The sequence below is a fragment of the Phoenix dactylifera genome, chromosome 11, assembly GCF_009389715.1.
Source record: "Phoenix dactylifera cultivar Barhee BC4 chromosome 11, palm_55x_up_171113_PBpolish2nd_filt_p, whole genome shotgun sequence".
Lineage (NCBI taxonomy): Eukaryota > Viridiplantae > Streptophyta > Magnoliopsida > Arecales > Arecaceae > Phoenix > Phoenix dactylifera.
Genome location: NC_052402.1, coordinates 7812228 through 7839798, shown reverse-complemented (window position 1 = coordinate 7839798; position 27571 = coordinate 7812228). Strand labels below are relative to the sequence as shown.

Here is a 27571-nt window from a genome sequence, read left to right as displayed (position 1 = left end):
CTTCTCTACGCCCCAGAAAGTCACCAAAACCGGGCAAAGTAGAGGTGGGGGGAGAGAGAGGACCGTCGTCGAACGCCGAGTGCCGCCTGCAACCACTCAGGCCTTCTCCTCCTCCTCCTCCTGCGCTGGTTCTGCCCCTCCGCCATGGCCCCCAGGCTTCTCCTCGCCGCCGTCGCGCTTCTTCTCGCTTCTCCTCTCCTCCCGCCCGCCGGTGAGCCCTCCCTGCTCCTTCCGCGAAATCTTTTTGATCTTCTCTTCGTAGACTTTCTCATCGATTATCCGATTCCATCAGGACCAAAACCTATTTCTTCATCCTTGTCTGTCCGGCTCGAAAGGCTTTCAGAGATGGAGACCTCTTTGTATAATCGGATGATCTAAACTTTTATATGAATGTTAGGGAAATTATAAACAATTGGGTGGGAAATCAGTACGTGCATTAGAGGTGAAACCTTTTTTAGTTTTGGATCGAAGCATGTATCGGTTAAGTTCGTGGTAATGAACATGGGGATAAGTAATTCATCACAAAGCGTTCTTCTGGAAAATCTGACTCGTGTTCTTAAAAAAAGGCTCCTATTCTGGTTCAAATTAATCACTAAGATCATCAGTTATGTACTAGATTAGCAAGGTATCAATTGAAGGCAGTTGAATGCATCAAATGCTGTGGAAGTGGTGATTTGGGTCATGTTTCGTGTTTAGTTGAATTTCATAGATTGGAGAACTTTTGGTATCCGTGGAAAGATCTTAGCTGACGGTTTGTGCAAAAGAAGGTTTTTTGAAATTTCTGAATGTGTTTTCTTATTAGGACTCAATGGCCCAGTGAGCTGCAGGGAAAGCTTTCAGCAACAATTGAAACTTCTTAAACTGAAGAATTGTGCATTTGCTAATCTCTAGGTAGTAAGACAGGAAACAAGCCCTATATATTGGTGTTTTATGCTGATCCAAATTCCTTCTTTCCAAGCAATCATCTGTTAACTATTTGTGCCTTTTCGTTTATGCATATTGAATCTAATTATTAGCATGGTATTTCTTAACTTTGTTATGCCATTGTTAAGTAGGCAAAGAATTGTGGTTAGTCATCTTCAACCTAGTTATTGAAATTCAAGGCAAAGTAACTAAAAAATACAAGAGAAAAAATGATTTTCTTCTCTATCATGCTAAAAGTTGGCAATGAGAATGAAGAACTTTGACATGAGAAGGATTTTCATCGAGATCTGGAGGATGGGCTGATTTTGGATATTTTAGATTTTCATGAACCACTTTAGGCTTGAAGAATTTCTCAGCTGGATTGCTCTTGTAGTCCATGGAGATTCGGATGCTCGAGCTGAGGTCCTTAAATTTTGAGGCAGTGTTTTTGCTTAGTGAGATCAATTGCACATTTAAGAAATTAAAGCAAAATATATGTATGGTGTATCAACTTTGAGTTAGGATAATGTAACATGAAAATATTTTGTGGATGGACAGTATATTTGACCTTGGACTGGCTTGTTCGAGACACAAATTTGATAGTTTCAAGGACCTTTTCACCAATTAAAATATTGCAGACATATTGCTAAATCTTAAGATATGTCAGAAAGCCAATGTTTCTCACTTAGGGCACATTTATTCGTCTGCAAAGCAAAATTTTTCGGAAACTGAAATCATTTTGACTTTTTAGTACCCTAAACCATATCTAAAAAGGCATGTTGATTGCTGATAAAATTTTTCCACAATATGTTTTCTGCAGTATTTAAGAGACTTTAAAATGTAATCTAGAATTGACAAGTGATATATTACATAAAATGTGTTTGCGAAGAAAAGAAGATCAATGTTCTAAGAAAACCTATATTAAGCCACGTAGTTACCTGGGCATACTAAGATGATGCAAACTGAGGGAGTGTATGAATGGTATAATTGATAAATGAACAATTGCCAAGCGAGTTGACTACATGAGGTCATGGGTGAGTTTGCATTTTTTTTCTTTTCCTGGATTATAAGAAACTTTGGGGTTTCTTGAAACCCATTTATCCCTCGAAATATGTTGATTCTTGCTTGATTTCATGCATAAGGACATGATATCGCAAAAGGTTCTATCCAAGGTTCGCCATAGTGGTGTGTGCTGTCTTGTATGAAGTGTATCATATCTGTATCGAACCGATACTTGTTTTGCCTTATTCTTTTCGCAGTTTTTTAGATTCTTTGGAAAAGTTCGCTGAATTTTATTGGAATGTATCAGGAGCCATTGACATACTGGAGTCAGTACCAGATCTTGAGAGGGCAATGTACCTGAATGTTGAAAATTATCCTTGTGTGCGGCTTTTGAATCTGTCTGGTGAAATTGGTTGTTCTAGTAAGTCTGCATAATGTCATTTCGCTGCTTATTTAAAAATGTTAACTGTTGTCAGGTGTTATAAAGCTTTGGATAAAGAAGCATATACATAAATATACATTTTTATGATTTGCGCAGACAATCCATTCCTATTATATCATCATATAGCATAGACATCTGTCTGTCTTTTCTATACCTCAAAAAATTTTATGATGGTAGATAATTTATTAATTTATCAATCTTACTATATGTCATCAGATCCTGGTCGTGAAAAGGTAGTTGCACCCATTACGAAATTCAAGAACACTGATGATCAGCTGACTCACTTATCTGCAATTTTGCTTCCTTTGGAAGATATGCAAAATTTCTTTCTCAGGCATGATACTTATTCTACTCAATTCTTTTTTATTTTTAACCTTTTGGGGCCGGTCAACTCTATTTATAGTTTTCTCCATATATGATATATCCTCTTCATTATTTACATAAATTTCTTTATTATTTTTTGGATGACTTATCCCCTTTTTTACAGCACTGGTCGAATGATATAAGCTATGATTTGAAGTTTCAAATACTTACCACACTAATTCTACAAAATATAGCTTCATTAGTTTCATGCTGAATTTCTAAGGCGACCATGTTACTATATATTTGACCTAGCATCATCATCATTCTGTCTGCTAATTATTGATAGTACATTAGAATGCATAGTTGAACCATTTGTCTAATACAAATACTATGTATAAAATGGTGTTGAGTCACACCATTTGTCTTATACAGTCACAATGTATAGAAAGTTGTTGACAAGGAGCTAACTAACGACTGTTGTGTTATGGGCTCAACTCAACAGTTTCATTTGGAGTTGTATAGGGGGTCATTTATTTATGTCTTAACCTAGCATCACTTACATTAAACTCTTCTAGTAGTTTATTGGCTATACATTACAAAACATGGTCACTCTAATACTATTGTTACAAAACGCCACATTGCCCAATTCCAAATTTTTATTCGACCATTCCCTGATATTAAAAGCTAGCTACAATGTGTGAGTGGCAAGGGGACCATGCAGTGCTTAAGCAAAAGGGGTAGGAGCTTAGTGGGTTGCTAGGTTGATTGCATTCTGAAAAGCTAATAAAAACTAAGAAATCTAAAGTAAATCATCATAATTAAAAAGAACAAAAGCAAAATAAATTAAGGAAACACTTTGCATTCTAGGACCTATATTGATGTAAACTATTACGAAAAAAGTAGGTTTTTACATCAATTATTGTTTTGGACTTTTTTATTTCTGTAACTATGTAGTTCATTCTAGTTTTCCTATTAATGCCAATTTTGTACTTCCATACAAATTTATATTTGTGATCTATCTAATCCCCCCACCCTTATCTAGTGGTTTCCAAGCAGCTAAATACTAATTCTCTATGCAGTTATTTTGTTGTGTTCAGAAATGACAAATATTACTACTTATGCAGAATATAACCATAAGTTAAAGCCAGTAAATATCAGTGTGAAGCAAGGTACGCGGAACCGACCGAACCGACGTACCGGTGAAGACTGGTATCGGTTGGAACCGGTACCGAACCGATTCCGCTTAAAAAAAAATGCGTTCGGCCACTCTGTGGCATTAAAAGCCCCTCGCGTGGGTTTGCTGCCCCGCGCGGAGAGCCTATGCGGGCGCGATTCCCTGCACGTGGACGTGCGGTTTGCACCGCGTGGAACGCGCGCATGCGCGAGTTGGGGCGCGTTTCCCCACTCGTGCCTGCGCCCATGTGCGCGGGCGCACTGCCCCCGCGCGCAGCCCGCTCTCCTCTTTTTTCCCCCTTCTCCTGTTCTTCTTTCCGAATTGTCTCCTCCTCTCCTTTCCGAACTGTCTCCTCCTCTCCTTTCTTCTCTTCTCTTCTCCTCTCTTTCCCCCTTCTCTTGCGAGCAAAGAAGGGACCGGAACCGCACCGGAGAACGAGTGATCCTCATCGGCCCGAGGGAGGAGGTAGGCTTCTTCTTCTCCTCTCTCTTCTTCTTCCTCTTCTTCTTCCTCTTCTTTCCTCCTCTTTCTTCCTCTTCTTTCCTCTTCTTCCTCTTCTTCTTCTCCAGTGCCGGTACCGGGCTTGTACCGGTGCGAACCAGTGGGAACCGTACCGGTTCGCACTAGTACCGGTAAGAAGCCGTTCGGTTCCGGCACCGGTACGGTCCAGGTTGAACCGGTCGGTTCCGACGGTTCAGCAGACCATGGTGTGAAAGTTTTTCTTTTTATTGACATATTGCTGAACTTTCTTCTCTTTGTTGTCAGTAAAGGTGTAAATACAAATTCACAGAACCACGTATTCTATTCTTATTTTTATGTAAAATAATCAGCTTTAGTTGCAGCTCCAATTCCTTCATATTTAGGTAGAACCGACCGGTTCAACAGACCATGGTGTGAAGGTTTTTCTTTTTATTGACATATTGCTGAACTTTCTTCTCTTTGCTGTCAGTAAAGGTGTATATACAAATTCACAGAACCACGTATCCTATTCTTATTTTTCTGTAAAATAATCGGCTTTAGTTGCAGCTCCAATTCCTTCATATTTGGGTCGTAGAATGGTCATACGCCTTAAGTTATGACTTGCGTTACCATCGAGTTTGATACCAAGACACATCTTTTTGCACGTTGATGTTCTTCAATCTGACTTTTGGAACTAAATGTGGAATAGGCATGAACTAGCAATTTTGTTTGTGCGGAACTGTATAATGGCATGTTACTGCTTTTATTATTATCATGAAAATGTAACAAAAGCACTTGCAATGGCATATTCAAAAATAGAACATGTGATTCATAAAAGAGAAATATCCATAGTTGCAATTTCTGATTGAATAATCAGATCCACTTCCATAAGAACCCGGAAGATTTTTTCCCTCAGAGCTTTAATAAGGTACCACTTGATGATAAAATTGGGATTCAGATATGGACAAAGAAGTCAGAGGGTCTAATGAGATTTGAACCTTAAAAATCAGTTACTTAAGGGTTTTGGCAAGTGCATCATTTCTAATAAGTATATTTGTGCATTTACCTTCTCTATTTGAAATCGAGAAAATAATAGTCATTTTATGCATGCTTGCTAGTGAGGGAACCCTATGTGCATGCCATGATGTCAGATTAATAAAGGTATCAGAATCTATAAAATGACACAACAGAGAATGATCCATGATCCCTTCTGATGCTCCATTTCTTTTCGCAAATTTTCCATATCATATGTGAAATTGCCTAATATATGCCAGAAATATGCAATTTTCTGCATCTTCTTTTTCAGGGTTTCCAGCAATCCAGATTTTGCCCAAAACGTAGCTGGTGTTTTGGTTGATTCAAGTGGATACAAAAGCAAGTCTTTAGGTCCTTTGCATCTCCGTTTATCTTGTTTTTGAATGTATTGGAGCTGGGACTTGATTTAAGTTTCTCATATTTAAAGTAAATGGGCTTTTCTGCCTTACAGGTTTCTCACCAGTTGAAAAATTTCCTCAAGCTGAGTTTGCGCCATACACAAACTTAAATTATCAATGGAATCCTGCTGTAAGTTACTGAACAGGAGGTGCATTTCCAGATGTGACCATCCTTCTTGAGGAATGATTTTTTTCCCCTTTTTATTGTTTTGTAGAGAAAGCTCTAATCATGACTTCTCATTGTGCAGGGTTCTGGTATTATGTGGAATCACTACAACTTTCCTGTATTTTTGCTCTCTGGGGAGAGCACATTAGTTGTTCAAGAGGTAATTATTGCTTTGAGGGGAAAAAACTGCAGTTTATCATGTTCATATAGTTTGAACAGGGATCATTATATTATTTGCTCACTGTTATACCTAAAGAGTATCATTGTTTAGTGGTTAATCCCTAGTTGGATAGGTAATGGTGTTTGCACATATTAAGGCTCGATATACATTGTTGACCAGCATTTGGGGTCTAGGGGTAGGTTAGCATGGTTATCACAGCCAAAGGCCAACAGTTGAAATCCCAATTCAGGCCAGTTATTCTATATATCACATGTTTGTTATCTTGAGTCTTTCTTTTTTTGACTCGTCTGCAGTTATTATTTGAGTCATTCTTGACTCATTATCTTGAGTCATTCTTGACTTGTTATGCCTTCACATGCATGGTCTGCGCCACATTTTTTTTTTTGGGGTGGGGGTGGGGGGGTGGGGGGGGTTTGCGGGCTGTTAATGTCTGGTATACATTGTTGAACCCTTCCTTAATAACTTAAGCCTCTGAGGTCTGTGTTCAGTTGACAACACTGTGAAGAATATTGCCCTTTTTTCCTTGAATAAATCAAACCATACATTTCATGGATGGTTCTGTTGCCCTTTATGTATGACCATGTTTCCCTTTTCTAAATTGTTTGCTGTGGTCAATGCAGCTTGCCAATAAGAATATAAGGAGCACTGATGCTTATCCAGTAAATGTTGCTGAATTTGACCTGGTCATGCAGGTTTGATGTTCTTTGATTATCTTGATATGTATAATCTGGCTAAGGCTTTTGATAAAGTCCAAAATTGCTTAGACTGAAATAACAGGTATCTTGTTTAACAATCCTTTATGCCAGACAACAACATTCGGTACCCATGATTCAGAATCTTGTCTCAGAGAGACGTCTTGTCTACCCTTAGGTGGATACAGGTGAATTTTCTTCTATGTGCATGTTTTAGAGATGCTTATTATGTTTTGGTAAATTCATATATATTTGATTATCTGAGATGACACGTGCTGCATGGTTTGTTAAAGGACAAAATATTTATTTGTAATTGACATCATTTGGCCTTTTGATTGATACCTATTCTAAGTTTTTCATTTTTTGTTTTGCTGAAGAGATGTTACTGACCATTCAGCATATTGCATGATTATAGGTTACACATTTGAATATATAAGTAATCTCAGGTTGTTAGTGAACTTAGGATATTGACTTTATATTGAAGATTCTTGTTTTCAGCCCCCCTCCCCTCATTCATAAATAGTGAGTATCAAATGCCTTTTCATGGGTGTGAAACTAACTTGGGTTACACATGCAACAGAAAACTGATTTACTTAGAACAACAGAAAACTGATGTCCTTTCTGTCCTTGTGTACCACTACCAATTGTACAGAAAAGCCTAACCCCAATATTTGGGGTCTTTTTAGCTGTTAGTAATTTATCTTGCACATTCTAAGCCTAGAATGTCTCATAGTTACCATTTCATAAAATTTCTCATAGTGATGAATGGAGAGTTTTTCTTTCTAAAGGCATCACTCATATCAGGGCCACACAGTTAAATCTCTACTACCAGCAAGCATACTCATGGTTGCTAATCACCATTTACTAGGTCAACCAAACATTACATCTTGTCTATACTGTATGGTATCGATCGGTTGTTGATATCATGTAGAGATTTAGTAGTGGTGTATATGTTATGATAAATTTGTATCAGCTAAGGTACGTCGTACCGGCCTGAATCGGATGGTACGGGGCGTACCGTACTGGTTCAGTATCGGTATCCGGTACAGGTGGTATATTGACATTCGGTATGTTAAAAAAATTCTGTACCGTACCGATACTGTGCTAATATAGCACCGGTACGGGGTCTGGTACCGAGACGGTGAACCTTGGTAGCAGCCCATATAATAGGATTTCCAAACTTTGCTGCTATATAGATGGATTTGTCCATGAACCCATGCATAAAATAAAGTTGAACTTACCAAGTGATTGTTTTATTTGGATGCTTTTATGTATTAGATTGCCTCTTTGAAACCTCTCATCTTATCCCAAGTTTATTGTCCTTTCGTTGTTTGGTCTTACCTGATGCTAGTTAATATACAATTATTAATCAAACTACTTTATAACTTGTGATAGATATGTTAAGAACTAATTTTAGCAATCACCATATGCTTTCAGTATGCCTTAAAATGTCGGATTTGTTTATTCAGGTAGGAAATCATGTTTGAAAAAAATATATAGATGCAAAGAATTACATTTTTATACGATATTATAGTGCACCACCTGTGTGTCTATTAGCAGTATCGTGCATGATACCATGCCAATGCTACGTATCATCCTAGTGTCTTACAAAGCACTATCATGTTGGTCACTAACTGGAACAGGCAAGGTGCTCCAGTACTGTATTCCCTTGCTATCAGTAGACATTTGAACTTTAAGTTTATTGAACAGTGATATACAGAACATCTTGATGTTAAGAGATTCGTATGTTACTTGTCGCCAAATGGTTTTCCAGAAAAGGAACTGTGAAAGATTTAGTGTGCTATGGTCATGATGCATTCCGCTTCAAGGATTTCCACAGTCATGCTCTTGGTTTACCATGGTTGCATATTCTTCAAAATTTTCTAGCGAATCACCATTTTATACAATATAAAGTTCCTCTAGATTTTACTCCTGGATTGCCTGAAGTATCAATGCAGACATTGTGACAAACGGTGACCCGAATTTTCATGGAGTACCACCAATTCTTGGTCATAGTAGGGGTAGTATCTATAGAGGGCCCTTCTTGAAAATGGAAATGCGATAAGGATTTTTTTTAAAAAATCAATTGAGTAGTTTTAGTTATAGTGCATGATTGAATATTTGCAATATTTATTTCATGGGACTTGATGATGCAAGAAGCTTGCTGAATGTCATATGCTAGCATTGGCTGTCCTAGAGGACCAGGGATTGCTTGGGTACATAACCTTTTGGTCTTGTTGTCTATAACAGAATCAGGACAGATTTCAGTCTTGAGGAGAAAAGAAGTATTTGTAGGGATTTTCTAGGATCTGCATTGATTAGGATTTGTCACAAGGTTTCTGTAAGGGTTAGGATTTAGGATGCAGAGGTAATGACGGAGATGTAAGGGATTTCATGGTTTCCTAGATCTATGCACAGTTTTAGAGATTTTGCTTAAATTTCTGAGAATTTTAATGCCAAAAGTGCTTAAGAAAAAGGTTTTAGGATTTATTAATTGCAAGGTTGCTAAATTGCCTAGGCAGTGGTGTCCTTGAATGCATACATGGAATGCTTAGGCAGCTAGGTAGGCACTTGGAATTGAAATTACCTAATAATTATTAGTTTCATATTATTTAATGCTTCAACTTATATATTCTCATACAGGACTTATATGGTATGAAAATATTTTTACTTTGTAGAGAGCTTGTGTTAAAACTTAAGACACCAAGATATTAATACAATGTTTGGCCACTTTAGCTACTTATGTGCCCCATTATATGGAGACTCTTGTTTAACCATTCATAGAGCATTCATAGACCAAAACAATGAACAATGCCTTCTTTTGTAGCTCCTTGGGCTCTCGCAAGTGATTACAACATTCTTTGATGATATCTTGTCTCTCCTTTTTTAATGTTGTGTTCACATTTATCCATTATGATCCCATCCTTCATTGGTAATGCATAACCAAGTAGAGGGATGATGCCAGAAAGTGGTTTCCATTGATATGTAGAAGGCACAAGCCAAAAGCCTAGACATATATATGATGAAAAAGTCAAAGCTTACGACTATTGTTGGTACATCCATGCAATATTTCCTTCCACTTAACATCAAGCCCACTATGTATCCTCCGGAGAAAAAGATGGCTGGTTTTTGGAAGTCAGTGAGCTCTACAGGTTCATCTAGCAACTTCACAAAAATCCACGGTTTTCTTCAGAAGATCTTCTCAGATAATCCTTTTAGATTTTGTATATCGATGCAGGAGGGAGCTATGAGGCATCATGTTTTCATCAGGCACCATTTGTGGGGAACTTGATTTCTAAGAATTGATTCCAGACATCTTACTTGCTGGAAATTAACCTTTTTTTTTTTTCTGTTTCCTCTTCATTTTGATTCCTAACAGAGTCTGTATAATGTATCATTGAGATTAGACGATATAAGGGGTCATTAAATGGTAAGATGAAGTGGCAAAATGGTAAAACTCAAGTTGCTCTATCATCCCATTTTTAAGCAAAGCAGTCCACTAGGGTTTTTTCTTTTGCTTGGGGGGAGGAGTCAAATGGGAGTGGAATCTATAAGATGCCTTAAATTAACTAAGTTTCACTGTCTCAGTATTGGGCCCTGTACTATACCATACTATTACAATGTTGGTACGCGGTATGGTATAGTAAGGTTCATCGTATTGAGTGTCGGCACGGTACAATGCCACGTACCTATTCGGTGCCAATAGGGTATGGTATGCAATAAAATAAATGTTGCTAGTTTTGAATTCCGTCGGAATGACAGCTCTCACCTTACTCAAGTTTTCTAGCTTGATGATACTCCTCTATGTTTTTGGTTCCAAAAATGTTAGATTGTTGTAACAATTGTAGTATTCATGCAAATTATGTTGAAGAGTCGATTGCTTTTGATCTTTAACCATCAGTTGCATGATTCTGACATCTGAAGGGCAGTGTCTGGTCTTCACTACCGCCTATCAATGTGTCATCAACCAAACCAACCAAACCTATCTTAATGGCAGTGGCCTCTCAGGATTCTGCATCATTTTTCCGCGACCAAAGTCTTGGTGCTGATTCTCCCATATCTGTAAGTTATTTGTCCAGAGGTGCACATTCAACTGTTAGTTTGTAGTTTTTTTTCTTTATTTGGTTGATATATTTGTTACTTTTGACACATCATTTGGATAATCGAAGGATTAATTCTCGAACAATGCTCAGGGGCTGATTGCATTGCTGACTGCAGTTGATGCTCTTTCTCATGTTGATGGTTTAGACAAGCTTAAGAAACAGGTATCTTATCACCTTCCCTCCCTCCAAAAGAGAAAAAAGAAAAGAAAAGAAAAGAAAAATACATACATATTCACAAACATAAAAATAAATAAAATAATAAAAGGACAAACACAAAGGAAAAAAATCATACTTTCTCTGTCTCACTCTGTGTGTTTGTGTGTGTGTGTGTGGGGGGGGGGGGGTGCAATACCTCAGTCGCTCCTTTATTATCTCTTTGTTTTCATGAGGTATTCATCCAGTTACATGAATTAATGTGTTGAAAGTGTTGTCATATGATTACATGTTTGACATATTGCATCACTGACATGCGAAAATTGAAAACTCAAAATTTTGTAGGCTGTTCTTCTCCATAATCATATGATGTCATTGACTATCAAAATATATTGAAATTTTTTTAGGGAAATTTTCCTCAAATTATTCATCATTTCTATAAGTATTTGAAATATTTAAATCCTTGTCCATTGGATACTCTTTGCAGCTACAACAGGTTGTTGTCAAAGGGCTCATCTGTAAAATTTAACACAAAATTCACTTGTTAAGTTGCTTTAGTAGTTCAATTGGATCTATCAACAAACATAGGAGAGGCAATGTATAAGTTGTCCAAATTGATAGCATTCTGGTGTAATTACTAATTGAGGACCTAGCCACATGCAGGAAACAATTATGTTCTCTGTTTTTGCAGTTTGGCTTGAACCTACACTTTTCAACCACTTAAACCACAGTCAATCTTTTGTTTAAGGGTAATTATCGATTTTACTATTAGATTTCTGCAAATTTGGGGCTATAGTATATTTCTTGTGTTTCCTCACATGGTGAAACTGAGTGTGCCATGTGCTTTGATGCTTTAGTATGAGTAGCCTTTGGCTCACTTCAGCCAATTTGAGATTGTAGCTGACGTTCTGATTTTTCAAAGTATAAGTTTTCCTGGTAGTATTTTAGGGTTCTAAAACATTTAGACTAATATATGCGCCATGGAGATAAATTCAGCTCCATACATCAAACTTTTTCATCTTCCATCATCATCATCATCTAAACTTTTTTTCAGTTCCTGATTAAATTTGTAGGTTTGCTTACTTTTATCTATACTTATCCTCTTTTCTTCTGATCCCTTCTTCTCTTTTTTCTACTTTTACTCTCCTTGTCACCTTTTTGTTTCACTGTCATAAAAGAAGAATATTCAGATCTACCCAGGTGTAAAATCTATTTCAGCACATATCAGCTTTATTTGCTGTCCTACTTCTGACAGGATTCACCATTTTGATATTAGAGCATCCAAAGATCGTTCATGCAACAGTTTCTTTGAAAAAATGCTGTGGACATGGAAATAAATGCTGATCATGATAAAGGGCTTCAATGACATCATGAGGAGCACCTTGAGAAGCTTTATTGTGAGACCAATGAAATCCAATGGCTTATCAGTAGTATTCAAATTAAATTAGGAGCAACTGAAAATAGCATGAAGCAGACTGATGTCCTAAAAAGGAGTATAGAAGAATCATTTCCCAATGCAACAACAAGATGGAATGCTTAAGGCACCTAGAGAAAGATTTGAAGATTCAGAGTTTCAGACAAAGGCAAAGACCAAAAGTTGATGATCAAACTTCAAGAAATCTTCTGTTTGAAGATCCACTAGCTCGGAAAGTTGGTTGTCCATGACCAGTTTAGCATACACTAAAATTAGTTGTTGCCAAGGTATCCTTTGAACAACTAGGAATTCGATTGTTTAAAATAAGCTTGATGCTTCTTTGATGATTCACATTGAGGTCATGCGCCCATGTTATTTGATATATATATGTAGTCTGATTAGAAGCCCTGGGCCCACTGATCCAGATGCACCAGAGCAATCTTGTGATGGATCAATCTCAAGAAAAGCTTTTGTGGGAATCATCATCGCATTATGGAGTTCCAATGATGCATTGGGTATCTAAACATCATAAAAAGATCGTGGGGATGAGATCCATGCAACAGAAGCTTCTGATGTAGTTTAGGTCTAAATTAGGTTCTCTTCCTATTTGGGACTGCTGTTGGTTTTTGTTTTTTGCTTCCTTTCCCTACAAATTAGTGAAATACCGTATGGAGATGATGTTGGGGACAGCATTTATGTGGAACTTATGCCATTCCTTGCTTTTATTTCACTTTGTTTTAAAAACAATAAATCTTGCCGCATTCACACCTGTAGTGTGTGAGCTGCCGTTGCACCAAAAAAAAAAAAAAATAAATCTTTGCTATCAAAAGCTCTAAAGGTTTTGCAAACAATATAAAAAACAAAATGATTTCTCTATACATATTTGTTGAGCCTTGTTCAATTTTCTTCTTGATTTTGAAAATAAAAACAGAAAACAACGGCAATACCGAATAGGCCCTTAGTTATTTTATTTTTGTCTTTATTTTCAGTTAATTTACTCTCGAGCTTTAGTAGTCTTGTTTAAGTCTTTAGTAAGCAGGTTGCAAGTTTCTTTTTTTCTTGCAGTTTTTGTATAAATTTTCAGAGCTATTTCTTAAGTGGTTTTGAAGTACGGTTATGAGGATATTTATAATCTGAAGGTCCTACTTGGGTGCAGGTTGGATTGGAAAAAATTTGAGTTCATTAGATGGAAATATGTTGACGGCCTTGTATGTTGGATAATATGGAGTTTCTAATTAGGAAAGTAAATAGTTTTTTATGGTTGAGTTTTATGTTGATTAGAAGCCCTGTTTTTAAGTCAAACTGTTCTAGGTCAGAGTTCTAGATCATTATAGGCAAGTTGGTGGTCCTTGTATGATTAGAAAACATTGTTTTAGGATTATTTAAGTGTCTATAAATATGTCCGATGGAGAGTGGCGAATTTTATGTGACTTGTGGATTTTATTGAATGAAGTAACGCCTTTGTGGAGATTTTGCCCTCTGTTATTGCCTTTATTCTTTCTATACTTATATTCTAACCCTTCTTCTCTTTTCTCAATTTTACTTTCTTGCCTTTTCTTTTCTCCTCTTTTACTGTCAAAAGAAATTCAGAACTACCCAGATCTGAAATTTATTTCAGCAGATATCCGCCTTATGCAGCCCTAATGCTGAGACCACTATCCTTCTTAGTTATGCTACATGTCCATGTCAACATTCTCAATTGTGTTTAATTTAATATTTTTTTGGATCCTGTTTATAGCTTAACATTTGAAGCCATACGACATTGTGGACATTATTGCTGTTTTATATTTTAATTTTCCCTTGAGGAACCAAGTTATGCATCAGTCAAACGACAGACTAGAAATATTGCAGTGGGAAGTAACAAGCCAAGGTGAAAAAGGTGGAGGGCTAACATTAGGTTGATGGCCAGTCATAAAAAGCATTTTAAATTATGATACGAATCAGATAAGTTCAATAATTGAGTAAATATTAGGCTGAAAAAATTGTGAATTATGATTATCCCAATTCCATTTCTAAAGTCTCATGTTATGGCTTCTATATACTAATGTAAACTTCGGTCCTTTAATGTTAAGGTGTAACAATTGGTGCAAACTTATATATATACATACATACATATATATACGCATACACATACACACACACATAACCAAGATCCGCCGTACTGACCGTACTGACGTACCGGTGGACGTTGGTACCGGTACGGACCAGTACCGAACCGGTATCACTGGTTTGGCTTGGTTCATGCATCCAAAAGCTCTAAAAAAATTTGGAACCGGTATGGGCCGGTACGATTGGCCAGTACGGGCTGGTGCCGACCGGTACAGGCTGGTACCGATTTTTAACACCGAATCGGACCGGTCAGAGCCGGTACTGGTTTGGTATGGGCTGAACCGGCCGGTACGGGCCGGTTCAGCATACATACATATGTATATATGCTATTTCTTGACCTGAAATGATGCATGGATTCACTATTTTGCTTTCTTCATACTTGAGTTATATTGACTATATTCAAAACCATGAAAAAGGAGATTGGCATAGTTCTGTTTCCAGTTCTTATAAGATCTGTTTTGTTGTTTATTCTTCTATGGTTATTTCTGAATCATGTTCTTTTTTCCACTGAAACTACCATATTAGTTGCACATGGTCTGCCTGTCTATGTTGGGTTTTACCTTTTATGTTTCTGATATCTGTTTTATACATCATGCAGCTTGTTTTTGTAGTTTTCACAGGAGAAGCATGGGGATACCTTGGTAGTAGGAAATTTCTATTAGAATTAGATGTTGGTGCTGATGCTGTGAAGGGACTGAACAGCACAATGATTGAACAGGTTGACCCCTTTGAATCAGCACTCCTGGAAATGATGTTTTTGTTCTAATTTTTGTTCTTGTTTGACAATAATTTGTTTTGTTTAAGCATGGATTTGCCATCTTTATGGAACATAGAAACTTGTGAAATGAGTAGAATAAAATGTGGGAGCGACAGCTATGCTCTTAGAAATTTCAAGAAATCTAGTGGAGACATACTGCTTAATAGGAATGATGAAAATGAATGAAGAAGAGATGTGACATTTGCAATTAGACATCGAAAAAAAATATCCAGCAGAAATTTACTTTATAATTCTATGTTGTCATGCTAGATTCGCAACATATATCAAAGTGTTAAAGCAGAGCCTTTATAGGGCTAAAAATAAGATGAAGGATTTTGATTTTCATTAGCATGTTGAGATTTTTGATATGTCTGGCATTCATCATCACTCTTGATGCATTCTCCTGTCAACTTGTAGCATCTTAATGATTTGGCGCTATAATCCTGGTATGTGGCCATCATTTCTTTATAGGTTTTAGTTCTTTTAATTCTCCAAGATTATATATAACTTAATAAGTATAATATAACTGAGTGCACAGAAGTAACTAATCTAAATTCTTTTAGAAGGACAAATAGTTGGTGTCCTCCAATTTTATATACAAAATTAAGGTGGCAAGAACCGGGCGGTGACATCAAGCCATACATTTAAAACCCCCTTCAAGGAATCCTGCAGGATTGAGAGAGGCAGAGAGCATAAAAGGAAAATCACTATGATATTAAAAAAAGAAACGGCAAATATAACATCATTCATGACAATTTTCTCTTTATCCCTTCTGCAATTAAAGCAAGGTAGTGATGCCTTCCAGAGCCTTAACTTTTATATGCACTAGCAAAGTGTGCAGAATGATACGTCTATTATTTATCCTTTTTGTCTCCATCTCCTCTCCTAAAAAAAGTCTGTCAAAAGATGTGGGAACGGATCCTGTCAGATCAGAACACTCTCTCTTCTAAATAAGCATGCAGAAAAGCGCAGGAGATAATGTTATTTAGCAATTTCACTGTCTCATCCACAATTTCTCAAATTCAGCTCTTCTTGTTTAACACCTACCACTCAGATTAAGTTTATGATTTCAAAATTACCCGTATTCTTTTGTTAACCGGAAGCCTTACATCGTATGGCTTACAGAGTTCCTAAACCTTGCAGTCATATTTCTTGTCTATCCTCCTCCTCACACTAAAAATAATTTCATGATTGGAGTTGTCTTCTGATTCATTGGCCACTTCATGATTTGCACCTTTGGAGTGTAACAGAATTCTAAATTCTTGTGCTGTCATACTCCTCATTGTTCGAAGAAGTTTTTATAGAATAATGGTCCTTGAAACTCTAGCATTCAGTTTCTCTGCAGTCTGCATCTTAGTGGATGAAGTCCAATATTCCCTAAAAGACTTCTGCCATCTAAAAATCGAAACGTCCCTGGGAAAAAAAGTTTCCTCGTAACTTTGATATATGATTTTTTTCCATATCTCAATGGATTGAGCTTAGAATAGCCAGGAACTTATGCAGTTTTTCGCTCAGCTATTCAGATTCCTGAAGAATTTGGTACACTGACATTGCCAAGATCCCTATCCTTTAAAAACTTTTAGGAACCAGATTTGCAGCTATCTTTAAACAATTTTTAAAAAAATTGTCTTCAAGCATCATGCATCAAAGTCTTCCTGGCTGACTAGGATTGAAATAGAAAAGCTAAAACCCTATAAGGCTTTTTCATTATTTGAATTCCACTTCAGATATTAACGACATTTATGTAATTCAGTTCTCGTACAGCTTTAGGTTACTTGTGCCTCAAAACCTAAATTTTTTGATATTATTGACCAATTTCTGACCTCAAATATTTTAAAATCCATGGAGTGGAGACCTTAATCTCGAATCTTTGACACCTCGACCTCCACAGGGTTATATCCTAGTTAGGTTTATGTGAATAATATTGTTCACTCTCTCCTTGTTCCTCCTCCTAAACCACTTCCTAAGCAAGCTTTCCTGCTTTCTTATTGGGCATAGTGCCCCAAAATCATCTATATTATCACAGATGATAAGATGAAAACATTTACTATCTGGTTTATGCAATATGTCTAAAAAAGTTCTGCATACTCTAAATTCTATATGCAAATAGGATCGGTTGTTAGTTTGACAAAAAATAAATTGGAATGATTGAAGAGAGCAAACTTTCTAGTGTCTGGTATCACTAAGTTTATAATCATATGGCTTTATATGCTTTCCTAGCCAAAAGTGATGCAATCATTTTGGCAGAAACCTCCCTTTTTTCTTTAGAGTAAACCATTGATTCATTAGATGCACTCTTAGCATTACTAGGAGAAATGCAATTAGTATGGATACTTTTGTCAAAATATTTCCTCCAGTCATCAAAAGGCGACATTATTTCTTTTCTTTTGCCTCAGAGCCCTAGCTTTCTACATTTCAAACAAACTTTTTAATTGATTAGTATTCATTGCTATCCCAGTCCCCCATCCCTTTTTGTTTTTTATGACCAGGAGAAGCATTTCCACTAACTAGATGTATATTCTGAATTTCATGTAGAAAGTATTTCTCATACTTGTGGAGTTGTTTTCGATATCTAAAGTCTTTTGGACAATCTCTCAGCTTCAGAACCTTTGTATAGCTATACAAGGAGCCTTTGTATAGCCAAGAAAGAGCCAAACAGGTGTCAAGGCACTAATTAGATTCTGAAGCTAGTGTGGTCGCTTATGCTAGATTCCAGCTATCTGGTACGAATGCATCAATGCTTGATGAGAACTGTGGGGTGAGTTTTAGTTCATAGAGTAATGAAGTTTCTTGTAAGCAAGGTGCCACATTGATATTAATGATATCAACTAATTTAGATGTAGTTGTGCAACAACCATAAGAAAACTTAAAATTATCGGTGCTAATTATTTTGGTAATGAGTTTAGATGCAACCAATGTGTTTCTGCTCATGCTTTTCGACTTTTTTCCTTACAATTTTCTGATAGTTTTATCATGAGTTTTAATTATTTTGACAATAAAAGAAAAGGGCATTTTATGAACAATGAAACTTCACTCCTGATATGAATTTTCTCCAGCAAAATTATGGCAGAGAACTGTCCCGTTTCTAATTAATTGATAAAAAAATAACATTTAAGATTCAAAAGGTTGACAATTATTTTTTTATTAGCCTCTTAAGTGTTAATACCTTTGCCATAATTGAGTGCTAGATACTTTTCTAGTCTTGAAAAATATAGTGGTTATTGAGCTGTGGTGATCGCTACAAGTAACTACTACTAGTAGTACACTTTATAGTTTAGTATAGTCTTGATGAATATAGTGGTTATGGAGATGTGGTGTGCACTACAAATTACTACTAGTACACCTCATAGTTTGGTCTTGTGATTATTCAATATTGTTTTGATTTTTACGACTGCATATTTTCTTATGTTCATCGACTCAGTTGTTTTTCTCTGTCTTATCTTTAGGTATTGGAGATTGGATCTGTGGGGAAAGGCTTAGGTCAAGGTTCCACAACCTTCTTTGCACATGCAGATGGGGTGAGATTGACCTGTAGTTTGCAAATAACTAATAATTTTTCTTCTTCAGGGGGTTCTGCCTGTTCTCGACAATTTCTCATCTGTACTGTCTATTTTGCAACTTATTTGATATTTAATTATGGAGTTACTGAGATTAAGGCTGCAGCTTATGCCAAATTTTTTTTACCTTAAATGAATTCTGATAGTAATGTAAAGCCATAGTAATTTAAGGCTTTACAGAAGCCTTTTGTGGCCTCCGATGGATTTGCAAGAGGAGGTGTTAGTTCAGTAAATTACATGAATGACATTTTGGTAAATTCATTGTTTCAGAATATGATTACATACATGCACAAGGTGTTAGTTCAGTAAATTACATGAATGAAATATGTATATACATAAATTACATACATACATACATATACCCATTTTATCATAGATCTATTTAACACACTATGTGTGGGCGGTACTTTTTTTTTTTTTTTGTAACTAGAAGGTTTTGAACTCTTGATTCCTTCCAAAGAATATTGCTTCTGCATCTTCGAGCAACTGTTTCCTCTGAACGATAAAGTTCCTGCTAATTTATTTCATGTAGGGTGGCAAAGAAACATGCCTATTGTAAATTGATAAATTATGCCTTCAATCCCTTCAACGGTATATTCTTTATTTGGTTATTAACAAATATTACACATTCATACCATTATGTCAGGTGCTTGGGTTAGGTTAAAATTCAATTATTTCATACTAAACTATGGATTGAAAAGTTAAAAGAAAAAAGATTGTCCAATGATAAAGTTTGTTCGAGGACACAAGTTTAACCGTTGCGTACGCATTCCAAGTGCTTTTTGCCATAACACCAGCTAAGCTGCTATTTAATTTCTGTTACTAAAATCACCAATACACGACGTAATCAAAACTTTGCAAATTTTGTGACCAACACATCCTTACATTTTTCTTGTAGTTCTTCTCTTTCTCATTATATTGTATAATTAACAACTCCAGATGTACATTATATTTAGTTTTATTCATGAATGCCTGTCTTCTCATTTCTTCATTAGTCTTCACTTTCACTTTTCAGTCATGAGTGGGATATTTTCCGAACTTATTGTTGTTTGTTGCTTTACAATTGTTTTGTTGAGCCATGGAATTGTGATAAAAGATCAAAAAAGATGAGATGACCTGCTCATATGTACAAGTATGCTTTAAGATTTTATTTTAGTTCTAAGCATTGGTTTGAGCATATCTTAGAGTTTTGTGAATATTAGACTCTTATAGCCATCTTCTGAGGTTATGTTAGAGTTGGCAATTATTTGCAATTATTCCCTGAGGCCTTGTATACCTATATGTAATTGTAGTTCAATGGCCTTATTTTGAATCTTTATTTGGTGTGAGGCAATTAAATTGCATCTCATTAGAAGTTGTAAACATTACTATATCAACAGGGACTTGAAGTTTTCTTTTCAGCAGAAAAGTATAAAATTATTTAATTTAGTGTCCTTGTTTATGATGATGCTCAGTCTTAGTGTTAGGAGAGATGAGCATGGTAATTTCTATTATGAAACGAAGACCAGATTACTAAATATTTTGAATGGAAGACCAAGGTTTGAAAAACAGGTCGATTTGGTATTTACTGCCCGATATGTACTGCATCGACCCTCAAATGGTACGGAAGGTCTCAGTTCAGTAAAATACCACCCAAACAACTCAAAGCAATCCTGATTCTAGCAGTCAAGGCAGATCGAGGTCAGTTCACCCTGTGTCGAGGCCGAATCAGTGCCCAAACCGAGCATTACTACTTAGTAATCCTTGGGAATGGCCAATAGTGAGGGAAAAAAGCTTGTTCTTCACAATTTGTAGGTGGAACAAGCACATGATGATCCTAGGAGCATCCTATGCCAATCTTCACATGATTCAAACATGGATTTTCAAATTCTGGGGACAGAACAAGCATGTTTTTGTTTGAATTAGAGTCCAAGGAAAGTAAAAATATCTAGTTGTAAAGCACGTAAATTTAAGAAATTTCTTTCAGAATTAGGTAGAAATCAGCCTTTTGTTGGATGTCGAACTCAATACAAAAGCGGAATCATGCTAATCTAGAGATTTTCACCAATTGCTTATCCAAGAAGAGGAGAAAATTGAAATCTTTAGGATATTTCTACATAATGTTATCGTATAAAATGATTCTCTTTTAAAAATCTTGATGGTATTCCTAATAGCTCATTATGTTTTAAATATGCATGTTATAAATTTTCATCACATACATGTTATAAATGAAATTTTGATTCCAAGTTATTTGACTTTATGTGATAATATGCATGTCATTGACGTTAGCACACATGGAAGACTATGCCTAAGGCGCTTAAATGGATGCTCATGCCTTATTTCTTGCAAAAGATACAATTAAGATGAAAGTATGATATAAAGGCCAAAACCAGAAGTTGTACCATTGGCATGTGGGTTTTATCTATACATGCCATTCAATACCTGTTGTTGGTATGATCCTTGACAAGGCACGTGCTGCAGCCACTCTTGGTTGATATGTGTTTCATCCTCGATATTTCAAACCTGTGGAATACTTGACCCTAGTCTTGAAATTTTTGACATAATAAGCTATAGATAAAAGATATAAGAGTGTGGCTCACTGCAAAGGCTCCTGCCACTGTGTGGTTTTGGGAAGGTCACATATGTAGTATTTCGTCCAACACTATTTCCGTGCTTCGAACTTGTGACACCCAGGTCACAGGGGAGCAACCTCACCTTGCGCTAAGGCTCACCCTCATTTAGTTAAAAGATATGTGAACACAAATGACAGATAATCGGTTACTTTGACAAAGTGTACGAAAATGATGACGTAAACAAAATGATGACCTATCGAGAAAAAGAACAAATATTAAAGGCACTAGAACTTTTATGGATAAAAAGATGGTAGGAAAAGGAATAAACAAGAATATATGCTATGGAAAAGAATCAAGCAACAAATCTTTTTTCTTCTTAAAGTTTAGCTAAATATAATTGATTTAGCCTGTTATTATTTCTTTTGATTTACCTTTATATTTGCATGAAATGCAATAATGAAAACAGTAACATCCTCCATTCTATAAATTTTCTCTCTTGTTTGAATGCAACAATGTAGGCTTACCTGAATGGTAGCCTATATAATATGCCTCCACTCCTCATTATATATGGCGTAGCAAACAATGAGACATTTCGCGAAGTTCCTATTGTGGATAGTTCAAGATTAATATGGCAGAAGATTGTGGTCGTTTCATTTCTTTGCTACTTAGTCTCTTCTCATTTTGGTCAGCTTGTAATCTGGACAGTCATTTGATGCACTACTCTATCCCTGTGAACTTCATACAGGATGGAGACTATACTAGATGAAATACTGGAAGTGTGGATCATTATTTCTTGCTAAAAATTATAGTTGCTGTTCACTGCAGGCTTCATCTGTAACAAAAGAAATGTTGAATGCCTTCCAAGCTGCCAGTGATTCGCTTGGTTCAGACAATGTTAAGGTCAAAACAGCAAATGCATCGAACCCTGGCATTCCACCATCTTCATTGATGGCATTTTTAAGAAAGGTCGGTATAATTGAAAGCTGAATTTCCTAATTTGTATTTGCCAGTAGCTTAGTTTCCTGACAGGGTTTTCTGCAACTCTGAAGTCATGAATGCAAACCCAGCTTGCCCATAAGGACCTCCTGTCCTAGGGATCTTGATGCTTATGTAATGGGACTGGAATAGATTCTGTTTTTTCTTCAATGGAATTTTGTTCTGTGATCAATTAGACTGTCAAAATCTCTCATTTTTATTTGTTACTTAATCTGGTCTTAAGATTGTTGTTATTGCATCTATTGGCTGATCTACTAAAAGATATGTGTTGTTGCCTAATATTTTGATGCGATGAAACTTCTGCACAGCTAGTCATTTCTTTGACCATTTTAGCATCCCTACCATGGTATGCTATCCCGGTCGGTACTGGGCATACCGTATCCGTACCGATGGGTACCGGTATCGGTACGCCAATGTCGGTACGTCTGACGTACCGCATACTGTACCATACCGACACTCGGTACGTCTATACTAGTGCGGCATCGGTACGGGGTTCGATACCGATACGGCGAACCTTGATCCCTACCATCTTCTATACCTAATTCTGGCATGTCTTCACATCTGAGGGTGCCAGTAGAGCTTCTTACGATTCGATGAAGCAAGAACCAATCCATTTCGGCTGAAAAGGATCACTTTCACTCAAGATTGAATGAAAACTGATCCCTAGTTTCAAGTTTTGGTCAGTATCAGTATTTTGGGTCAGTTTTGGCTGAAAGTTTTCTGGGTCAGTCTTGTTCCAGTGGTTTCCACCAATTTTTATCCAAAAAGATTGAATTAGCCATGTATGCTTTTTAAAAGTTTTACTTCTAATGTTTGCTATCATGTTGGTGCTTTTTTTTTTTTTTGGGTACTTGATAGGCCAAGGCCTTTGAAAAGTCCCTAATTACCACACTCTATAAAGACTAATTTAAAGGACTGAATATAAGGCACCATCATTCATAGTAATGACATTTGTTTTTATATTAAAACAAATATAACACTATATAACTGCATGTGTTAATTAAGTAGTTACTTAATCTTAAACAAAGGTGAAAGAGATGCCAAATTCAGTATTTTTATGAACTCTACTGAAAAAAATGTTGATGAAAAAATTTTGATGCAGCAAACATTGAAAAGCTTCAAAATTGCTAATATATTGAATTGCGAACAATTGAATTTCAAGAAATGAATAATAATGTGTTATACTAGCATACTTTATAAATTTTTACTTAATTGTGGTTCTAACTTCAGCCTAAACCTTTTAAAACTACACAAATAAAAAAATTTAAATATGACAAAATAATTATTGTATAATAACTTTTGCTGGTTCATTTGTTTTTGATTTTTTTTACAATTGAAAATTTGGAACTCTACAAGCCCAAGTAAAACCAAAACTAGAACCAAATTTCAAGCCTTGGAAGCAACTGATAATCCATGTCCTTCGATCAGAATCTGCACATGTTAAACTAGATCACATCACTAGCATCATTGTCTGTTTTTTGGCCTTAACTATTTATTTTTAGTTATGAACCCTCAGCTTATTGGTGAAAACCTCCAAATTATTTTAATTTTGTTTTTTAGGTATCAAAAAAATTGCAGACTATAACCAGTTGTCTGGGTTGTTCCAATCTCAAATGTTTTCTTCTTGGGCACTCATACCCAAGTTTCATGCACCACCCTTGCCCCCCTCCTCCCAATAAAAAAAATCAAATTGTTGAGCACTGGTATGCAGGATAAATTGAAAATTCTAGGTAACATATAATTCAGATATTGCATTGTGTAATTTTCACTAATAGGTTCAGGCTCCAGTAATACTGGTAGGACTCTATTTCCTCCTATCCGTCCACTTGTGCTTCCCTCCTTTTTTATCTTTACACACACGTCCGACTCATAAGACTACTTGCAGTTTTGCAACTAAAACATCACCTACCATTTTAATTCTTCCAGCCAATGTTACGTGTAGTAGAACTCATCATTTCTGATATTATAGGTCTTCTCTTTTTGCAGAATGCTTCAACTTCTGGGGTTGTTTTGGAGGATTTTGATTCTTCTTTCACCAACCAATTTTATCATAGTCATCTGGATAATTCTTGTAAGTTTAACAAGCATGCATGTGGTCAATGTATCGCCTTGGAATATTATCAATAATGTAGTCTTATAATTTGTTTACAGCAAATGTCAATTCTTCGTCAATAGCAGCAGCTGCTGCTCTGGTTGCTCGGGCTTTATATATACTTGCAAGTGGTGACTTAACATTAGATCTCATGGCATTGAACTCAATAAAGGTTAATGTGTCCCTTGTTGAAGAATTAGTGCAATGCCTTCTGACTTGTGAACCTGGTCTTTCTTGTGGCATTGTGAGAAGTTTCATTTCTCCAAACAATAACTGCCCAAGTCACTATGTTGGTGTCTTCCTTGATCAACCTTCTGATACACAGTACCCTGGATATGCCGATGATACTTCTCGGTTTGTTTGGAACTTTTTGGCAGATCGAACATCTACTCCAAAGGGCAATGCAATTTCCTGCACTGGTAGGTGCAGTAATTTAGGTGAAATTTGCATTGGAGCAGAAATAGAGGGCAAGGGCAGATGCATGATATCTACAACCAGGTGGTTCTCTCTCTCTCTCTCTCTCTCAGTCGGTATGACTTTTTGTAACTGAAATTTACACGTGAATATTTTCTGTGAGTAACATAAAGCCGTTATACAGAAAGAATTGACAGAAATTCTTAGGTTAGGATCATGGAGGATAAATAATTGTCCCGAGTGGCTAGTTTTTGTCTGAAGTAGTGATATAATAATATCTGCCACCCATCACTGTGCATGGTTAAACCTTAGTAAATTCTATAGAACGCATGATGCAACCAACCCATGCTGATATTTGTTTATATGTTAACAAGGTAATTGCTTGGTTTACTGATTTGCATAAATGTTGTACATGATGGCCAATTAGCTGGTAATTTGTGTTTCCTGATTCTTGGTGATCTATTTGAGCCTTTCTCCCACTTAGTTTTCTGTTGGAGTTTATATTGGTGATATTTCAACCATTTCAGGTATGTTCCTGCTTACTCCACCCGGCTGACATTTAAAGACAACTCATGGCATGTCATGCCTGCCAATGCCTCTGATCCTATGGGATCAGTGGACCCCATATGGACCGAAAGCTTTTGGAATGCTATTGGTCTCCAAGTTTACACAGTGCAGAGCGCAACTTATGACCATCTTATTCTTGTTGCTGGAGTGGGCATTACTGTTGCCTCTTACATTGCAATTGTTGTCAGCAGAGGATGCCTTTCAAAGGCTCTGAAGCATGATTGATTTGCCATCACTTGTCAGGTTCCATGGACTGGCCATGGAATGTTCATTCTGACAAAATTGCCCATGAATTTGCATTGGCCACCGGGATTCTTGTATTGGTGAAAAACATTCTTCCACCTTTGTGGGCAGAAGGGAGCTTGTGGGAGCTCGGTGCCATCTTGATATGCAAGAGAGATGGTGTATCAGTTAGAAACTTTTGCCATAATCTTTTTAACACAAACATTTTCATTAGGAGGGAACGAAATACGTATCCTTCAGCTTTTCAGCCTTTGTCTTAGCAGTGAATCTGTATTCAAATTAGATAACTGAAACTAGTATATGGGATTGATCTGCCCACTTTAGATTCGTAGTGCAAAATTTATGGCCACTTGTGCACATTATAGTAATTAGTTCTGGTGAGAAATAGTTTGGACCCCTATTAGAACTTGATATATGTTTGTGGTGTTCTTCTAACTATAAAGCTGTGATTTCGAATCTGCTTAGCATTTGTTGAAAATCTTTTGCATGGCTGATTAACGGTGACTCCTGACGATCTTTGTTTCTTTGCATTGATACTTTGTAATGTGTTCTTCTAGGGTGCCTAAGATTATGTGTGCTAGTTCTTCGGTCACACATTTGTTTAATGGATGCTGCTGCTCTCATTGACATTTGTTATTTTTAGCGCATATTGCATGTTGGTTCTTTTGGAATGTAGCGGTTTTTTTTTCTTCTATTTTTTGAGAGAAAGGGAGGGAGATCTATCTGTATTATAATTATTCAAGTTTAAATATTTGGAGACGCAGACTTGAACCAAAATCTTTGGTTGCTAGCAACCCTTGGTTTACATAAATGTTTTTTTATTAATTATTTTTTCAATTTTTGTATTTATTCTCTTTTTTTTTTTTTTTGAGGTTCTTGTCTCCCTAAAAAATTAAAAATTATCTTAACATATGACCCAAGAAAACTTTTAAAATTAGCCAATCTGGAACTTTGCTTTTAAGAAGCGCGAGTCTATACTTTCACACAATCTCTCGATAAAAATCGTGCTTTTGCACCACCAACAAAAAAGTTCAATTAGCCCTTCACTGAGAACAAGACTTCGGTCCTTGGTGCCCCTCTCTTCAGAGCCTGTGACCTAGGTATCAAAACTGGTTCATTGTTCTTTGGGCTGCTACTTCTTTACCTAGTTCTGATGTGACACTGGAGATGGACACCTTCATGATACACATGTGCCCATGTATCTTATCAATGTCCTCTTAGCACCCTTAGACAGGTAAAGTGTATCAATGAGGGAGTTGCAATCTATAGCAAAACTTGATTTGTACAAAAGCTTCTTTTGAGTCACCCCAAACATTATGTGCTCAAAATGCACTAGAGCTTATTTGAGCTGATGCTAATAATACAAGCTTGAAACAAGCAGAAAGTTTTGTTTTGATTTGGTGCAAATTCTAGAGTCTTAAAATAAAGTACATCAGCTTTATTTTGAGGCAGAGCAGGCATTAGGCTCAAATAAACCTGTACTTAGTTTTTAGCCCATAAATTTCACAACCTTTGTATTTTCAGCTCATAATATTTGCAATAGATTCGAAATAAGTCTATGAACATTTCATGGACTGCTATTGCTTATTCAGATATCCATTCCAATGTGGCCAGAGGGGATTAGTGTAATGCATGAGCGCAGGAGTGCAACACTACGACATTCACAAAATGCCACGTCAGCATTTTGTTGGCTGTTGGAAGCCATCAAACTTTGTCTTGAGCACATGTAGAATAGAATTCTTTCCTTCTCTTTCAGTTGGAGAGATCAAACTTTTTATGCTAGCAGAAGAATTTAAATATGAGAGAGGAAAAAAAAGCAACTGCAATTTTTGTTGGAAATTATTCTAATATTCATGCCT

The 27571-nt window shown here is 36.4% G+C and overlaps 1 protein-coding gene across 2 annotated transcripts; it reads left to right on the top strand.

Moving 5' to 3' along the window:
- Nucleotides 1-26170, top strand: LOC103706799 (nicastrin). Of its 2 annotated transcripts, none has more exons than XM_008791035.4 (16): nt 1-211; nt 2213-2326; nt 2564-2681; nt 5590-5657; nt 5770-5846; nt 5965-6042; nt 6684-6755; nt 6870-6943; nt 10685-10817; nt 10949-11020; nt 15133-15252; nt 18738-18809; nt 22226-22366; nt 24383-24467; nt 24548-24986; nt 25430-26170. In XM_008791035.4, exons 1-16 carry the CDS (start codon nt 145-147, stop codon nt 25692-25694), a joined length of 1995 nt encoding a protein of 664 aa, XP_008789257.2. In that variant the 5' UTR covers nt 1-144; the 3' UTR covers nt 25695-26170. The 2 variants fall into 2 exon arrangements, with proteins under 2 accessions (XP_008789257.2, XP_008789256.2); XM_008791034.4 differs by having other exon boundaries at nt 5590-5669.
- The last annotated feature ends 1401 nt before the right edge of the window (nt 26171-27571 follow it).